Raw genomic sequence first — 19,232 nt, forward strand, 5'->3', positions numbered from 1 at the left:
CCTCTTTTTCAAACCTGTAATCCACACTGTGCTGACAAGCTGTGTCAAGAGTGTCTTGAATCCATGAGCACCATTTTTCTCTTTCAGTCAATCTGGCAATAGTAGTGATTTTGGTACTTTCATCCCTTGCAAAGAGAGAACTCATAGTGAGATACATTAGTGCTGCCACCTTTTCAGCTGAAAGGGGTGCTTTTAATGTGCTGTTTCTCTGAACTTTGAGCTAAAAACAGCCAAAGGAAATATTCCGTCATCCAGAAGGACTACAACTTTCCTAAGGCTTGGGTTCTTCTTTTTTGAAGGAAATTGTTTACAAAACAGAATGCAGCAATGCCTTTAGGAAACATCTGTCACTGCACTAGGAAGAATACCAAAAAGTTTAGGTGCTTAAAATATCACAATTAGTTATTTTTGCTTGTTGCGTATCTATAGAGATTTGATCAAAATTTGCCATTTCTTTTTAAGGGAATATTTTGGCTCTGGTTTTGCATTAAATTATGAGTGAAATGTTTTTTTAATTTGTCACAGGAGAAATTGAGATATGTTTGATTTAAGAAAAAAGAAATTATCTTCTTAAAGTTTTGTTTCAAGCATCCATTTTATGTTATCCTTTATTATTTTCTTACCTATACATTTTTTTCATATGACTAGCATATGATAGAGTATTTCATTGAAGATGTTTCAATTTAGAAAAAGATGGTTTTGTTCAATATTAAGTAGACTTTTCTGTATATCAATGATATTTTGCCCTGTCACAGTCCAGAAACCTGGGCAATTTACCTGGCCTGCAACTCACTTCCTACAACCCTTTTTTCTCCAGATTCCTAAAAACTGGATAAGGATTAGGTTGAAGCTTGAAGTAATTGTTCCATAAATAAGATGCTTCTGCCCTCATTGGCAAGATGCTAAACACATGGCACAGGAATTCTTCAAGAGATGATGGGACCAAAAAAGATTGGGTACCACTGGTATATGGAATAAAAATAAATACATCTGGAAACTTTCAGTGGTAGAATTGATCCCAGTTGTGATGTCTGAGCAGAATCAAAATACTATGGATCAACGATTGCTGCTAATGACCATGTGAAAAGTGACGATGTAACATAAGGTGTACCGGAACAGCATTTAAAATTGCTGCAAAAGCCTGGCATAAGTCAGGATTAAAGATAACATTAAACTCTTAAAACAGAATTTATCTAAAACTAACCGATGTCAATAATCTAAATGCCCAAATAGCTCTTTAATGCAGAATGAGAAAATCTTTAACATTTGGGGAATTGAAAAAAAAATCAAATAAATGCTAGGATGACTAAACCTCTGCAAATAAGTTTGGTTCTGAAATCTCTGTTTTCTAAACTCAGCAGCCTGACCTTCATGGGGGAAAAGGCTAGAAGGAATTAAAAATCAGGGAAAGAAACTCCAAATCTCAAAACCGAATGAAAATGCTTCATGAACCTATTGATTAAAAAGAGATTAAAGATATGCATAAACTGGATGAACCTTTCTTTTTTCTTTTTTTTTTTTAAGTAGTCTGGTTTTGTGTACGGAATCATGTATGTCTGATATATTTAATTGGTATTGCACGTTTCCTTTCAGAGAGACTTCTGCTTTGCCTCTGTCTTCACATGGCTCTGTGTTTTCATGAGTGTTACAAACAACAATTTTTTTGAGGCTTTGTGTTTTCTTCAAAGTTTAATTAAAATCATCCAGCAGTTTTGCCTAGGCAGCACTGACGAGCAAGGGCCTGAAGGCCAGGTGCACAGAGAGTATGAGCATTGAAGCCTTCATTCTTTACTAAATGATGCTAAAAATCAGGTCATGCAGAAGGAGGAGAAAGTCCCTTTCTACTTTCTGCTAAAGCAGTAATCTGGGTCTTTACTCAGCAAAATCTGCAAAATGAGCCACAGGTGTAAGTGATGACAGTCCTGGCAAACAAAACCAGGAGAAGAAACAGCTTTGTGTTCTGCTTAACTTGTCCTTTGTCAGACAGGTTGTTGTCGTGATGCTGACTGCAAGTAAGTAATCCTATTAAGCTTCAGATAATAGGCCTACCCTGTTATCTGAAAATATTTGTGTGGATCAAGCTCTCAGAGAGTTTCAAGAGTGAAGATTTTTATTAAGAAGCCCTTTAGGCATCGAACTAGCAGCTTTTCCCACAGTCGCAACTTGTTGCTAAATTCAACAAACCAGCACCTTGTCTTGAGGTCTTCAGGGAAAAACTGCATTGAATGAGGGTGTGCGGGAGGAAGCCCGTTGCTTGCAGTTGCTTCTCAAATAAAATTCATCCCATGCTTTTGGAAGGGCTGCATTTCTGATTGTGCTTATGCGTGATGGGAGGCATCGCGCTCACAAGGTGCTCTCCCCATTCCTCGGATGGCAGTACAGGACCACGAGCTCTGGGACCACCTTATGCCAACTGGTAAGAAGGTTATCAGGGAGTGCTGCAATGAGGTGACAAGGATTGGTGGTGTCCCACAATAAGTTGTTACTTTCAGCTTACAGTTGTAAAGGATGATTTAAAATAAAAAAGCATAAAATTACAAATGAGATATAACAATTTTGGTTTAGTCTCTGCCTGCCACATCTTTTCATCATCAGCAAAGGACAATGTGGGGTAACAAATGTCTCCCACAAGCCGAAAGCAGCTCCAAACCTTGCTTTACCCCAACAGCAAAGCTGCATAAAACTGTTTTTAAGTGTTGCTATTTCATGGAGAGTTATAGGATGAATATCGTGACCAGAATGAACAGAGACTTATTTCTCATCATTCTGCTAACATAGTTCTGTATGTTTTTTTCTTCAGATTGAGTTTAATCAGTTGCAAGCAGGAAAAATAAATCCCTGCTTCTGCACGTAAGCAAAATTAGGATAGACAGTTCTAGCAACAAATATTCTTAAAAGTGAGAGACTACACACAACAGAGGAGGTAACCAGTAAATCGGACTTTGACATCAGGCAAATAATTACTAGGAAGAGTTCTCCTCTGAACAATTATCAGGAGGATCTGTTTGGTTTCTTCATATGCTGTAAAAACAAGGTTGAGTAAAGAGCTTTGATTTTTCAGTACCTCTCTCCCAGCGGAAGCTGTGACTGGCAGTTTGCAAACGTGAATGGCAAATCCTGCTTATCTCAGGGTATTTAAGGTGCTGGTTTCAGTATAGTTTTCCTTCAAATACAAATGTGGATCCCATGAGATATTTTTTTATGCTTGTGGGATCTCATTTCTCTCTTCGCTTTTCGGGATGCAAATTGACCATATACAAAGAATGACATTTTTACTTCTTAAAGTGACGACGTGACAAGGAATGAAGTTTTATATTGCTTTTGTATCTTCTGAAGAACTGTATAGGCACTGTCATTTGTTTATTTATGTCCATTCAACTGATGTTAATTAACTTGTCTGAATCTGCATTTGAAAAATTTAAAAGTCTCTTGGATCCAAACAGTGTATTAAAAACATAACAAACAGCAGCAGGAAGATAATTCCATCAAAAGCTTTTCTCCCTTGGTTTGTTATGATATTGTCAACAGTTGTTGATGGAATTACTTCTTTACATCTTGCTTCAGCCCATATATTACTATTTTCCATAGACTGTTTGAAATGTAATTAAAAATGGATGCTGTTTATCTGCCTCATGCAAAAAAAAAAGAACTGTGCATTCCAGGAACAAAATATCTTTTCTACTTGTATATTTATTATTTTATCCAAGTAACACTTGCCTAAATTCCATTTTGCAAAGTTCCTTCTTCTGATTGTTGATACATTCTGTTATGAATGTAGAGCTAGTTAATAACTTTCTGCTGTCCCTATCATGTCAGATTAAGCATTGTATTCAGAAATAAGTGGAAACCAGAAGGGGTTTTGGCAAAGACTTATTCAGATCCTGAGGTGTGGGTATGCAGGTTTTGCAAGGTATGTATAATTGTCACAAGAAATGTAAATCTTCCATCAATTCATTTTTTTTCCTGCAGGCTCTAAAACCAAATTATTTCTTAAAGCACTTATTAAATTCTTGGGAGAAGAAATATGGAAATACATTGACTTTGCAAAAATGCATTTTGCTCTAATTGTGCTCTTGGGCTAGAAGTAATTTCTGTAGTAGGATATAATTTTCTAATTGGATCTTGTTATAAAAAGATTTCAAACGTGAAATAAAAAATGCTCCCAAAGTGATACTGCATGAAAGCAGATGCATAAATGCATCACTGTTCTTTTAAATTGTAAACGATTTTCCTTAGAATATGCTGAATGCATCCATTTTGAAATCTACGTCACGTGATTTTCTATCCATGACCTCAAAGTAATTCAGGATTAACACTTCAGTGGTTGTCTTGTTTGGGTATGACAGGTAATGCATTACACTTGCTGAGGAAAAGGTGGTGAAGTATGAGTCCAACTGGCTATGGTTTCATTTAGCTGTGAGGATAGAATAGCTGTAATGAAATTTATAGGCCCTGCAAGTTTCTGGTTTGATTCAGGGCCTGGGCTTTGGCTCTCAGTCTGTCAATTGAAACAAAGCATTGATTTTATGAACTCTGTGCCATCTTGAATCTGTCTGTGAAGGGTCAGTGTAGCTGTTTTATGAATAATGAGCAGCTGAGCTCACAGTAAAAGATTTAAAATGGATTAATTCATGATGAATTGAACTTTGAAGGAGAAAGTTTGCCAGCTGATATATTGGCACGCTAGTGAGGAGTTGCTTTGAGTAAAACAGTCCAATTATTTTCTTATCTTTTCTTCTTAATGAGCTAAGAGATCATTTCTGTTCTCTAAAGTCAATTAGAGGAGTAGTTATAAAGTCTTTATTTTAGGCTGAATCCTGCCTTACTCCCCTGAAATGTGTCCTGAAATATGGGTGTCAGAGAGGATGGTTCATGGCAGCAGCCTGGACTGCATGTTAATATTCACTTTACTGGTGTGCTGTAGAGAAGCAACGTCCACCTTCATGGAGTGTGTCACGGAGCCTGATTTATGCATTGCATTCCCTGTTTTATGGATTTTATGTGTGTGGGACTAGCTTAAGCACAGACTGATGGTCAATGAGTCCCATCTTCCTCTTGCAGGACTTAATTTGTATGAGTAGAGTAAGGAAAGGTGTACTAAGTTCAAGCTTTCTACTGTGGGCATCTATTTTAAGTCCTCTACCTCTATCATATTTCTCCAGTCTTTCCTACTTATCCTTTGGACATACCTGCCTTTGTCTGCTGACTACCTAGGGGATTAAATGCCAACCTTTGATTTCCTAACACACATTTAATGTAGATGCCTTGCACATCACTGACATGAATTGTCTTACAATCCAGGTAGCCACTCTGACAATCCAGGTGGTTAAATTTGGGAATGTTGGTTTTTTAGGGCACTATTGGCTAATTTAAATAACTATCCAGTATAACTGAGGGTGTCCCAGTCCTAGCCACTGCAGTAGACTAGTATACTAGCATCTTATTTGGCAAACATGGAAGTAGGCTATACTAATCAAAGCCATTGCTTGTGTTTCTCGTACCTCTACTGTTTCTATGAACAATTGTGTAGAGACATCCAGAGGCTCTAAGAGAGGGACATGGAGACCTGCATCATCTGGGGATTCATTAACATAGAACAGCCAGCTGTGTGCAGCCAGAGGAAGGAACAACACCTTACTGCTCATCTTTGATCTGCTCTTAGTATGGATTTGTAGATCCTCAGACACACGCTCAGGAGTTAAGTTTCTGTTTAGCCCCAATTATTACTCTCTTGTCATGATTTCAGTTATTTCGTTTGTCCTCTAAGACCATTCTTCCCAGCAGCAGAAATACACTTGTGCACTGCCCCATATGTACCAGCTATGGTAATGAACAATTTAGAAGTATTTAAAAGTGTTTTCACGTTTTGAAAGCTCAGAGTTGCTATAAAAAGGTTGTTTTGATAAATGTGTTTGTTCAGATTCCCTGAATCCCAAATCCATACACAAGTCCTTGGGGATATGTGAGTTCCACTGGCATTAGCAAGAATGTGACTAAGGATTTCTCATTCCTAAGCAAGACACGCAAGGATTGTAGGTCTACTACTGTGGTCTAAAGCCCTTTATGTGCAGTACGAAGCATGTGACAAATGCAGTGCTATTTTTAATTCAGAGTTACAAACCTTCCTAGATAGAACAGTTATTCTAATTAAATGAATGCTTTAAGAGGAAAGGTTTTGGTTTTGTTTTCTAGAGCTGTATTCTGCAAGCTGTAGTTCCTGCTTCTGCTTGCAAAAATGGGTAATGAACCAAAGAAAAAAATGCCAGCAACTTGTCAAACTATGCCAAGGGCTGGATGCATTGAAGGAACCATACTTTTCCAGCAGACTCGATAGCACATTGATTAGAGTCTTGCTGCCTTCATATGTCTGATGATCTGCTTGTGAAAAGCTTTTTCATTTGCATACGTAGGTCACTTTGGCTGGAGGTGCTCTCAAAAATTAATGAAGTATGTCAATGTTGAAACAAATTCCAGGCATTGAACTACCTTATCAGTATGGTGGACTTCACTGAGCTGGCAAGTTTAAGAGCTTGTAGGAAAATGCTGAAAATAGAAACAAGAAGGGTGGAAGAAACAATCATTGTGGTTGGGCACTCTGCCGTGTCTTGTCTGCAATTAGAGACTGCTTTGATTTTCTGAAACAAGTACTGTGAAAGGAGAATATTTTAGGTATCCATGGAGCTAACAGAGATTGTTAGTACCACTTCCTCTTGTCATGTACCTTCAGGATTCATTGCTCTCCCAATGCAGTGCATTTTGTATTTTCAGCCATCACACAAAATATCTAGAAAAAATTGTTGCATATTGCTGCAGGTCTTCATTATGTGGGGTACAATCAAGTATTATCTGGCTTGTTTCATTGCACCTTTGCACTAGAGCTTTGTTGCTTGCCCACCTGGTTTTTGAAATAATGTCTTATCCTATATAAAATATCCCTCATTTGGTTCATATACTTCAGCATGTGAACTCAGAATTGGATTATTTTCAAGCAAAGAAAACCAAATACTTGTGGAAAGCAAACACAAAAGTGTCATAAGCACAGCTCATGCAATTTATCTTTCCATTTGAGGGAATACTTGTGGGAATACATTTATAATCTTTGTTCAGCTCTACACACTGCTGTTAAGCACCAGGTATTTTGACTTCAGACACCTTGCTATTTCTAGAACTATGCAGTAGAAAGGTCAATGAGAGGATTATTACAGAGAGATCTTTCCAGTACTAATGCACACTAATGAAACTGAGATAAAGAGTGATAGCAGAGACTAACCAATTGTGTAGATAGCAAGTTGTGATTCCTCAACTTCCTGGAGTATTTGGTATAATCAAGGAGTTGGAACTTTGCTTGAAGCATTGGGAACAATTTGTGGAGCATCAGGACGTGTACAATATTCACAGCCTTCGGCAACTAGAGAAAATGTGGAAGTCTTCTCCAGCAGAAGTGTTATTTCTTGCTTCAAAATGGGCAAGAACTGTTCAGATTTGAAAGATGCAGGCTAGAATTAGAGGATGAGTTTTAGCTAGTGCAAATAATCTCACAGGCACACCTAGTGCATCAAAGAAAAACACAGATCTTCTAAGCGGAAAGAATATTGGTAATGTCACTGTGAAGAGCCTGGGCAAACTCAAAGAGCATGAGGTATGTTTCTGGATGAAGGTTGTAACACAGTGGCCATAAATGTAACCAGGGGACGGGAGGGAAGACACCCCTCGGTGCCCATCACATGGTTGGGCACACTTTTTCTAGCTCCCAAGGTGAAGGGGCATTCCTACTGCAGTACAGCTTCCCTGCTCAGATTCAGCCCTGCATATGACTGAAGTGACGGAATAATTATCACAATTGTGAAGTTGATAAAGCTGAATGTTACTCATGCTGTGTGAAAATAACTTAATGAGGTTGTAAAAGCACTCAGAAGTAACAAAAGAGTTGCCTGTGTAACCTTAATTCAGATTTCTGATGCACATACATTTTCAGGCAGTCATGGTTTGGTCAACAGCATACCCCGATCTCTAAAGTCCTTGTTTTATATAATGTGTAGATTGAGGGTGTTCAGTTTTAAAGCAGTTATTCAACATTTCGTGTATTCCTTATTATTTATCATATGCGGCTCCTTGTTTTATTTGTCATATGCCATTTGAATATTTTTCTAAAGAGAAAGGGGTTGTTTTAAGGTGCTTTTTAGTGTAGTGTCTGAGTATCCACAATTATCATAGACTGTGTTTTCAAACTCATTTGTACATGTATTGTGTCCATTTTACAGATGGAGAGCTGAAGTACAGCAATAGTAAGGCTGAAAATAGCTGCTGGTTTTTGACATACAGTTTGAGTTGCTGGTAACCTAAATTTTAAGATACCCCTGCAGCAAACTATAGGTTCAAAGCATACGTTTGCATGCATTACATCTTTGCAAGTCAGATGCTGAGCTCTAAAGAAAATTAGAAGCTCTTTATTGGTGTCCGGCTTGTTAAAAATGTTGGTTAAAGCAGTCACCTAATATCTTGCAGGTTGCAGGGAGTCTGGTACACCAGGGGCTTCAATCATGCTTCATATAGTCCCTTTTGTTATGGAAGTCTTTCAACTTCTTTGAAAAATCACAGAAGGCAGCTTGCTTTAATGCAAAATTCAGATTCATCCCTAGAGCAGACCTCTTATAAGCACTAAATTAATGAAGCATTTCTAGAGAAAAAATAGTACTTTCACAATGAGAGTAGTGACTGCTGGGCTGTTTGCTTGTTCTCCGTTTGCTGATTTGAACCCAGCACTAGGCAACACACAGCAGGCTGAGCTGAGCTGCTGGGTAGGGGGGGAAACTTTGGCCAGTTATCTGAAAAAAATCTCTGTCAGGCATATGCAAACAGAGATTTTGAAGAGATTTATAAATTATCCAGATCTGAGGTTTTCTCTTAGAAGCAGGAAAATGCACATCCTTAATGTGAAGATTATGGCTTGCTGAATTTCAAGGTTCTTCTCCAGTTCCTCTTGGGATCCAGGGTCTCAAAAAAAAGTTTGCCCAAACTTGTCAAAACAGGGCATTTTTCTCTTAGCCTCAGTCTCCCAGATAGCTGAACTGCATTTGCTGACATTTTCTTTTAAAGAAATTGACCTGAGGCTGACACCCAACAAGAAAAAAAAAGCAGATTTTGCCAGTGTTTTAAGTAGCTAAAATGTGGTTTTAAAAAGGGAAGTGTCAGGCATTAATAAGCAGTGGTGCTAACCTGACTTGTCATAAACTCTGTAGGATGCATGAAAAAGAGAAAAGTAAATGTAAGATAAAATTAAAATAAAAGTTGAATCTTAGCCAGTATATTAAAAGCCTATATTAAGTCCCTTAGGTACAGTTTGACAATGAGTATTGTTTTGATGAGGGGTAGGAGGAACAAGAACAAAAATTACAAGGAAAGAATGGGTTTTCAATCTCAAGATGATGCACATCTAATTTTACCAGATTTGTTTGTCATACATTTGCTAGTTTAAAGGAGAAATGAATATGAATCATCATGAATTTTTTCCAAATTATAAATAAGGCATCTTCATTATCCAAAAATTATATTAACTTATCGATAGCAACTATACTATCTAGATATGGGGAAAGAGGTCTGAAAATGTCAAAACGGTAAGTACTGAGAGATAAAAGATTTAGCTGCATGAACAAGTTAAACCAACTCCGGACAGCGCACTAAAATAAGCACAGAACAACGATCTTCATTGCCAAAAGGGTGGCTGATATGGTCTGTTTTGTTGGAGTTTTCCATTTTTACTATGTATTTTCAAAAGGTTGGTACAAAATATTGTTTCAAGTAGGAATCAGTTTCTCTAATAGTCCTTAGAAAAATACCATACAGGAAAGAGAGAGGTTTTGGGTATTCCTGTTTTTTACAGGCATACTGTATATTAGCAGAAATTTGGGGGTATGAAAGCCCCCAAATTTAGAAAACATCTTGAGCACCTGTGTCATAAGAGAAAAAAAATCCAGACAAATATAGTGATGACTCTGAAAGGTCAGTAGTGGAGGTGTCAAAATAATCTTCTATGTATCTTACAAGATGGCCGTGAGCGTTCCCAGAACCCACTAATAATCCAGTGGTGAGTGAGGTGTGATGAGTCTGAAACACCACAGAGAAGACATAATAGAAAGGAAACATGATCATAGCCATTTTTGCCTGAAAACTTCAGCTGTAGAGAACATGTTTATATTTTGTGAATCAGCTGAACTAATTCAGAATTTAGAAAATGTGAATCTTCTTACAGAGAAAAATGAGCATGAAAAGAAGTACCAAAAATTAAAATAGAATAAAGTAGCAAACAAACATGGAGAAACAGAATTAAACATTGATCTTGGTCCCCAGAGTCTTAGGGTAGACTCAGAAAACTGATGGTCAAGTATTAATTGACATGAATGTCATACATTAAAAGTTCATGTTGCTTGTGGAAGTACCCAATATATCTCATTTTGGATCTGGCTTATGATTTTTTTTTTCCTTTTTTAAAGTATCTTTTAACGAGGGCATATTATCTTTTCTAAAACCTAACCACATTTAATATTATTTATGTTTTTATCCGTCTTTAAGGTTCTCAGCCTTAACACTGTTATACAAGGTATATTCCCATGTGGGACATGGCATTTGAATAATGGCTTTTAGCATCAATAAAATTCCGTATCACATTAGACAGTGAAAAATACAGAAAGTATAAATGACTAGTGCTTCCGAGATGGTTCTTAGATGAAGATGGGCAGCCTATAAGGTATGATATTATAATTGCTTAGATATTAAATTTTATAATTAAATCACTTGTGTGTATATTACCTGGAAATGTTGCAGAAGACATATTTATTTGTAGTCATTGTACTCAACGGTGGAAAGTGCAGCACTGTAATAAACTCTTGCCCTCTGAAATATGTTTGTCTTGTCACTGAGCTGGCTTACTAATGTGATTTTCTACCTTTCGCAAAACGAAGGTAATGCTTATTGCAGTTGCTATGATACAAGACTAGTGCACTGAACTTTCTGGTGCATCAGCACACATTTTGTACCATGCAGTTCACTGTCACTGCTGTTATGACTTTCTAAAGCCTTCCATGAAGAAGTGGATAAGTGAATTTAATCTCCCAAAACACCACGTGTAAAATAAGAATTCACAGATATTTCCCTTGTTTGTGCTGCAAGTGATAAGGTGAATATTTTTCAAACTCTGTGGGAATAATCCAAAACAAGATTAGCAGGTGGAGATACAGCAAAACTGGGAGTATACTGCTGTATATGGCAATAAGCTAAGAGTCATAATGTAACACCATGGAAAAGCAATTGGGTAGAGAAAGGTCTGAGAAACACAGATCAACCTCCCTTCTGTGCAAAAGCAAGGCTTTTGTGAGATTAGGTGAATGGCATTTCTATAAGAGTAACCTTTCTCTCATTTGCATCCTCTGCCCCAATTTCCCAAAGCAGTAGAGTTGACAGCCTGTGTTTCTTGAGAGTTGTATAACGTGTTCTCTGTCAATTCTGGTGACTGTATTGTCAGGGAATCCTATTTTGATGACATTGCACCCACTAGACAAAGGCTGAAGACAAGAAAATAAAACTTTTGGAAATACTGAAGGCTGCAGAAGAGATACTCCTTTTATTTTTCTGTAGCCTGGAAATCCATCAGGTGTTCTCAAAGCTATTAATAATGCTTTGGCTAGCAATACCACGTAGGTTTAATGGATTTCCCTGCCAATGTACTGAATGTGATTGCAATGAAGCATGAAACAACCTGTTCTAATGACTTACACTAGTGCTTTCTTAGACTTGATGTTAATTTTTTAAAAGGCACCTGGGTCTTTCATTAATTGAACAAGCAACCACTTGACAGTGAGTGAATAATTAATTAAAAAGTCTGAAAACTAATATTCATTGTACATTAGGAAATATTACTGAAAATTTTCTGGTACACTTCTTGAAGAACAAGTAATTGCCATCTATTGATTTTGAGATGCTTTCTGCCTATTGACACACAGTACGTAAAGTAGATGTGCTCCTTTCTCTGCAGCTGGGATGACAGCAGCTCAGTTAGTAGTGGCCTCAGTGACACTCTTGACAACCTCAGCACAGATGATTTGAATACCACCTCATCTGTCAGCTCTTATTCCAATATAACTGCCTCTTCAAGGAAGAACACTCATGCCCAGGTGAGTAGCTTTTCATTGTCATTTCTTGCAACACCCCACAAGCGTGCAGGATAACAAAGAAAAAAGTTTAGTATCAATGCCTCTGAAACAAATGAAACAGTAATATTTTACAAACTCCTCTATCACACTTGTGTGCAAGAAGCCCATGGACCCCACTGACCCAACCTGCCTTGCTCCTGGGGCATATCCCACTGCCGAAGGCGCCGGCCAGCGAGACCTGGTTCTGCCTGCCCCGGAGGAGCCCCCCCTGGTCCCAGCCTCAGAAAGCCCCCAGCGCCTGCTTCACCCTAACACAAAAACCACAATATGACTGGATCTGTGATGGGTGGATTTCTACTCACTTCATCCCATTTGGAGTATCTCTTTCAACAGAGAGCACAATTTAAAATAAGATAGTTTTTGTCTTTCATGAGCTGACACGTATCAGGGAAGAAATGCATAGGCTGTGCTGTCCTTTCCCTGTTCTCTCCACTGGGAGAAAAGAGGCTGAAGGAAGGAGCCCACAGGTGGCAGAGCGTCTCTTCTCCCCAGTTGGGTCCAGGAATAAAAGTGTCCCATGGGCCCACAAGCTGACAATGCATAGTGTCAAAATAGAGTTCTGAGCAGTGTGCAGCCACAAGCTATGTAGGTAATAGAGATATATATGTGTGTATATATAAATACAAAACCCTTGTGCCAGGTGTCCCAGTATTTCTTCCCCTCAAAGCTGCAAGTGATCAAAAAAACCAATACAGAATGCTTGCAGGAGTCAGTTCCCCCCCAAAAAGAAAGAAAAACAGAAGAGTTAGTCTCAATAGAAAAGTATTCTCTGCCATGTCATCTCCTGTTTACAAGCAGGGAACTTCAAGACTGAACACTCAGCATAGGGGAAGAGTTGTTGCCCCCAGTGATTTGATGTCAAGTATTCAGGACACAAGACTGACACTCCCAATTGCATTTAGACTCCTGCAGGCAGCCAGTGCCCGCCATTCAGAGATCTGTTTTGTAGATGTACATTGTGGCAGACTTTGTCAATAGGAGAAAAACACATATTTGTCATTTCCTCCAGACAACGGGGAAACAAAGTTACTTTGGGAATGAAGATTACTGTAATCTGCAGCAGGACAGATTTCAGACCAATGTCATACTCATGCAAAGATACTCGCACAGATGCCAGCATTTTTCAGCCCTTACCATTGCATTTCCCATCCCATCAGGGTCGCCCATAGTTGCTAACGGGACATCAGCCTCTTCCCTTTCACACCAACGGTGTTGGCCAGCTAGTCCTGGCTTACTTGTTCCACTGTATCATCATCATCATGACTGGGAAATCTCAGGCTGATTATTTAACTCTTTGCAGGTTTTTCATTCGAGTGATCTCATGTTCTAGCTGCTCAACCAGACACTTGTTCAGTGATAGGCAGAGATGCAGCACATGTTCAAATGTTGCTTTCCCGACAGAGCTGCTTTATGTTATGAAGGCTAGGAACAGACCTTTATCAGGTCTGCCTTTACCAGGCAGATTAATCAAAACACACTGTACTCCATGCTAGCCTGCAATCTCAGTCAGAAGCTGAGATGAGCAGAATATAGAAGTATTTTGCCAGCAGTTCTCCAGGTGTAAGACATACTCATGCAACACAGAGATCCCTTTTGCAGTCTTTTTAAGTGATCGGAGCAGTGCAAGCTGGCTATAGAAATTGCATATTTTGTTGTTGTTTTCTTACTAAAAGAGGTTTAACATCACTTTTCAGATCCCATAATGGTGAAAAGAGGCTTTTAGAAAGTATTATACTTGTTGTTTCTTGGAAATGATGATGTAGTTTGCTTTAAAATGTATAGCTATGTATTTGTAACCATTCATTTATGAGAAAAGTTCTGGGAGCATTACACATGTTGTAACAATAACACTAATGAAAACTCTCTTCTGAAGGACCCTGCAATATTTGTGTAGATGTTTGCTTGGGCTCTTCGCCCATCCATCCTTACCCAAATTCTGTGCTAGCGTCTCCAAAGCACATATGAAATTACAGAAGGGCAGAGAGCTTTTGCATTTTGTACGCCTCAAATGACAAATATGTAAACAGCAACAGATTATTCTGTCGGTCATCTAATCAGTATTAACCCTACTTATGACAGTAGTGCCTAGGAAACAGCCACAGAGGGGTCTCTGCGGAGGAGGAGTTGTGGCGACACAGAATAATAAACGGCCCTCCCCTGAATGCGATCCAGTTTGCAGTCCTGCTTAGGTTGGCTGTATGAGGATAGGGCTGTGGTTACATCAGACAAAAGTAACAAAGAGTGATACCTGAGAGCGCAGCACCACTTTTTGCTGTTAAAGAAGGGCAGAGGTAGGCAGGACGGGTGAGATGGTGATGTGCAAATAAGTCTTGAGGCTGAGGCAGGAAAACACAGGAGGAAGGGTTACAACGAACAGCCTGTCAGCACAAAGGACACAAGTTCTTGTCAAACAGAGGGTAGGGTCAGTCTCCAACGTTTCTATTTAAGCTGCTTTCACAGCTTCTACGTTGTCTGTCTTGTTGGGCTGCTCCTTGCAGCACGTCCTTATCAGCACTCATCAGGGAAAGCAGATGGTGCAGGGGTGTTAGGTCCTGACTGGGGCATCTTCCACATGGGTCTGAGTTTTGGAGCAAGCGTGACCCCAGCTAGGTACCTTCACCCCGCTGGTGGGTAGTGCTTGCGTAAGTCTCTCTTCTAGCTGCTCAACTAGCTGATATAGCTAGAGTGAGTTTCTTGTTGGACACAATTCATTTCAGTGGAGAAAAACCAGTAGAAAAGCCATCAGCTGTAGCACTGATAATTTTGCTGACGATGTTATCCTTGCTCAGTAGTGGCACAACATAGTGAGTGCTGCTGGAGCACTATTCCACATTTGGTCAGTGGAAGATTGTGGTAGGGAAGGGATGAAACCAGACTGAGGTGATTTTAGTAGTATACTTAGGAATTCCCCCATTCAAGCTTTTAGTAAAACCTCTCAGTGCAGTGAAATTCAGAGGGAGTTGAGGAGTGGTGAGGGTATCACCAGTGATGGTTAAAGTAAATGATGTTTCACTTCATTATGGTTTGTCTATCAAGGAAAGAATTGAAATCTTTTGCAAATAAAAGAAAAAAGAAAAATGTCTTCCTAAAATGGGAGTGTTTTTAAACTTTTGGGACCAGAATACTAATGTTTTAGAAGGGAAGTTTCCATGGCCCTTGCTACAAACAAATCAATATGCTTATTCTCCTCCCCTCCTGTGATTTAAGAAATCAGAAAATACTGAAGATGCTGAGACTGACCATTTCTCATGCAAATCTCTTGTAGCTGAAGACGGACTCGGAGAAGCGCTCAGTTACGGACAGCGAAACTTGGGGCAGCACTGAAGAACTGAAGAAACCAGAGGAAGATTTTGACAGCAGCGTGGACAGCAGTGGCAAGTGGAAAGGCCTTCCCTCGGGGCTGTCTGAAGAGTCAGAGAAGGGGGGGCAGAAAGCATCTCTCTCTGTTTCACAGACCGGATCCTGGAGGAGAGGCATGACTGCACAAGTAGGAACAACTCAGTCCAGGCACAAAGCAGGAACAAGTGCTCTCAAGACCCCGGGTAGGAAACTTCTGTAGTTCAGATTACAGCACTGAAAATTAAGGCTTTATACTTAGACTTCATTTATGAGCAGTAAGGAATCTTTAATGGGCTAAAAATAATTAATGGATATTATCAGTGTGTGACAGATATGAGGAACTGTAAGCAGATTGGTAGTTCTTCTCACAAATGACTGCAAGCCAAGATTGTAATAATATACTAACTTGTTCACCTCTATGACTCTTAGTCTGCTACATTGCATACTATAATTTATTAATCATACATTAATGTATCCATAACATAAACTGTGATTACATTTTGTTTTACTATCATTTGAGGATGTCGGCTTCTATTAGGGAATTCTTAAAAGTATTTTTGGACTTGGGTCTGCCTTATCTTTGTTCTCTAGAAAACCTGTACCTTTGATAATTGAACATATGCATACAAATGACAAAAGATTAGAAGTTGAGATAAAAAGGTTTAACATTCAAGTCAGGGGACTCAAAATGAGTGTTTCTGAACTAAATCTGAATTGTCACATTCCAGATACGGCAGGTATTTGATAGTCCATTGTTAAGAAATTGAAAAAAAAAATCTTTTTACACACTTATGAGTTCTTACCTTCTTCTGAAAGGCCTCTCAGAAGTAGTAGCCACTTTCGCAATCTAGTTTTGAAGAAAAAAATGCAAAGTTGGCAGAAAACATCATTATTAAGACCATCTAATCTATCATTTTACTAGGGAAATATTGACCCTTTATAGGATATTTTCTAGACCTCCGTCCAGTCCTGACGAAATACTGCATAAGCAACCATTAACCCCCAGTTATAAAGGTAACTAGCAAAAAACTCCTCAAAATAAATTCAACTCTTTTGTGAGCCTCTTTTTTTTCTTTGCAATTTGGAACTGCTTAACATTGGTCAGCCTCTGGTCTATAAGATCCCTGAGGAACACTGCTGTGGTCAATGGTCATGCAGAAATGGATGCAGAAATGACACCTCTGTAATAGTGATTGAAAAAGGGGATACTAGACCGGTTACCGCATGCCGAGCTAAGTTTCCCAGACCACCTGTTTTGCTAAAGACGAGCAGGCAGCCACTGTGCAACACAGAACAGAGGTCTTAATTTTTGAAGCATATAGTAATAGTCTGCGTATTCACAGCTTAGGAGTCTGATCCGTATCTTGGCGTGTGCATGTGTTTGTGTAGCATAAAATGTGCACTGCATAAAAACATGAGTGGATTTAGTTTTGACTTGTAGGTGTTGCTCTACATTACAGTTTAGTTCCTTACGACAGATTAGGCCACCCACCTCCAAAACTTCCATAATCACTTGAAAAGTTGTTATGTTGAATATGTGTTCCTTATTAGGAGCATACAATAGATGCTTAAAGACAAATTAGAATAGAAGAGAAAAAGCATTTTTTGTCTGTAAAGTTGTTTGTAAACATAAGAAGAGAGTATTTTTTTCTAAGATAGAAGAAAATGTCTTATTTAAACCTTTCTGAATGTCACAATAACATTATGGAGAAATAGGCACGTGTCTGTGCAGTACTGGAGATAGCCTCTCAGAAAATCAAAAATCTTGAAAAGATAACAAGGATAAGACAAAGGCTATTAACTCATGTAATTGATATCATTATAGATCAGGAAGTTTCATATCATGACAACACAATCTCTCCCTGATAATTTTGTGTAACTAAAAACAGAACAAATTTAGTTATAAGCTAAAAAAATGTAATCAGTGAAAACCAAAGAACTCAATAAGTACCACTAATTTCTACATGCATAATTAATGTCATACTGTTAATTACATGTCATAATGTTAATTACACGTCATGTTTTATTTTCATATATTACTTCTTACATATAGAAAAACTATTGACAGAAAAAAAAAGCCAAATAAAATTCCTTATAGTTCATTCAGGACAATTTTCTACATCTATGCTCTCCAGCTATATATGAAACTGGAAGTTCTCAGGAGAAGTTCAAGCTTTTAATACTTAATGCTTACCTGTAATGTATTGTACCTGCTACTGACTGCTGATAGGGGACTAAAGACCAAATTGGTCTGTTTTCTTAGGGTAATTTTTCTATTTGTGTATTTTTTCATAACCATATAGTGTTAAAATTAGATATTGAGACATTACAGCTTAAACACAAGTGACCTTTTCAAATATACTTTTATTTAGGAAAAACGGACGATGCAAAAGCTTCAGAAAAAGTGAAAACTCCCCTGAAAGGAGCCTCCATTCAGCGCTCTCCATCAGATGCAGGAAAAAGCAGTGGCGATGAAGGAAAAAAGCCTCCCTCTGGCATTGGGAGATCAACTGCTACGGGGTCGTTTGGATTCAAGAAGTCTGGGATGGGGTCTTCTACCATAATCACCACAAGCGGAGCGACTATCACAAGCGGGTCAGCGACTCTAGGAAAAATGCCAAAATCTTCAGCCATCGGTGGGAAGTCCAACGCAGGGCGGAAAACGAGCTTAGACGGTTCCCAGAACCAGGATGACGGCGTCCTGCACGTGAACTCAAAGACGACTCTGCAGTATCGAAGTTTGCCTCGCCCATCAAAATCCAGTGGCAGTGGGATCCCCGGCAGGGGCGGCCACCGCTCCAGCACCAGCAGCATCGACTCCAATGTCAGCAGCAAGTCTGCTGGTGCTGCTGCCACCAAACTGCGAGAGCCAAGCAAGATCGGGTCAGGGCGGTCCAGCCCAGTCACCATCAACCAGACGGACAAGGAAAAAGAGAAAGTGGCCGTGTCCGATTCCGAGAGCGTCTCACTGTCCAGTTCCCCCAAATCCAGCCCAACTTCGGCGAGCGCCTCTGGCACGCCGGGACTTAGGCAGCCGGGATCCAAATACCCAGATATCGCCTCACCCACCTTTAGAAGGTTAGTGCTCTTCTACGAATTCCTGAAGTTGCAGTATATAAAGCAGGGATTTTCAATGTGTTAAAGCACTGGGCAAAAATCCTTTTCAGGGCATATCTTGCCACACACAGAGAACCACATGCAAAAAGATAAAAGGGTAATATTTTTTTCACACAATCCTATTATTTCTTTAAGGTCTAAAGACCTTCCCAGACCTGAAATGGCTGTTCTTTGAGCTTTGAGCTTTTCAGGAACATTTCCATAACAACAGTTTGCAGGTTAAGTTGGACTCAATGATCCTTATGGGTCCCTTCCAACTATGATTCTAAGTTCTTATTGAATATTAAGACACATGAGAAGTTCACTCTCAATACTCTAATAAACCCCCAAAAGGAAGAAGGACGCCTCATTCAGGCACATTCTGTTACTGGAACAGGCGATGCCATAGCCTGGTTGGAGAACTGAAGAGCTCTATAGATAAATAAAGTATTTGCTTTCACGTTGTTGGCAGCTCCAGCTACAAGCGTTACATTATCGTAGCAGCTTTGTTACATCTTTCATCACAAACATTAGCAAAGCTAAATTTCAATTGGAAATGTTTTACTGTAACGTTTCTGGAAGTATAAATCT

The 19,232-nt window shown here is 39.0% G+C and overlaps 1 protein-coding gene across 1 annotated transcript in view; it reads left to right on the forward strand.

Moving 5' to 3' along the window:
- NAV3 (neuron navigator 3) overlaps positions 1-19,232 on the forward strand; it is a gene marked incomplete at its 5' end in the record, with an annotated part of 145,255 nt that overhangs the window by 65,959 nt on the left and 60,064 nt on the right. Inside the window, 3 exons of the mRNA XM_009583220.1 lie at positions 12,029-12,161; positions 15,472-15,748; positions 17,918-18,623. Coding sequence (XP_009581515.1) covers positions 12,029-12,161; positions 15,472-15,748; positions 17,918-18,623 — 1,116 coding nt within the window. The remainder of the gene's footprint in view (positions 1-12,028; positions 12,162-15,471; positions 15,749-17,917; positions 18,624-19,232) is intronic.

This window comes from Fulmarus glacialis, unplaced genomic scaffold (assembly GCF_000690835.1).
Source record: "Fulmarus glacialis isolate BGI_N327 unplaced genomic scaffold, ASM69083v1 scaffold7328, whole genome shotgun sequence".
Lineage (NCBI taxonomy): Eukaryota > Metazoa > Chordata > Aves > Procellariiformes > Procellariidae > Fulmarus > Fulmarus glacialis.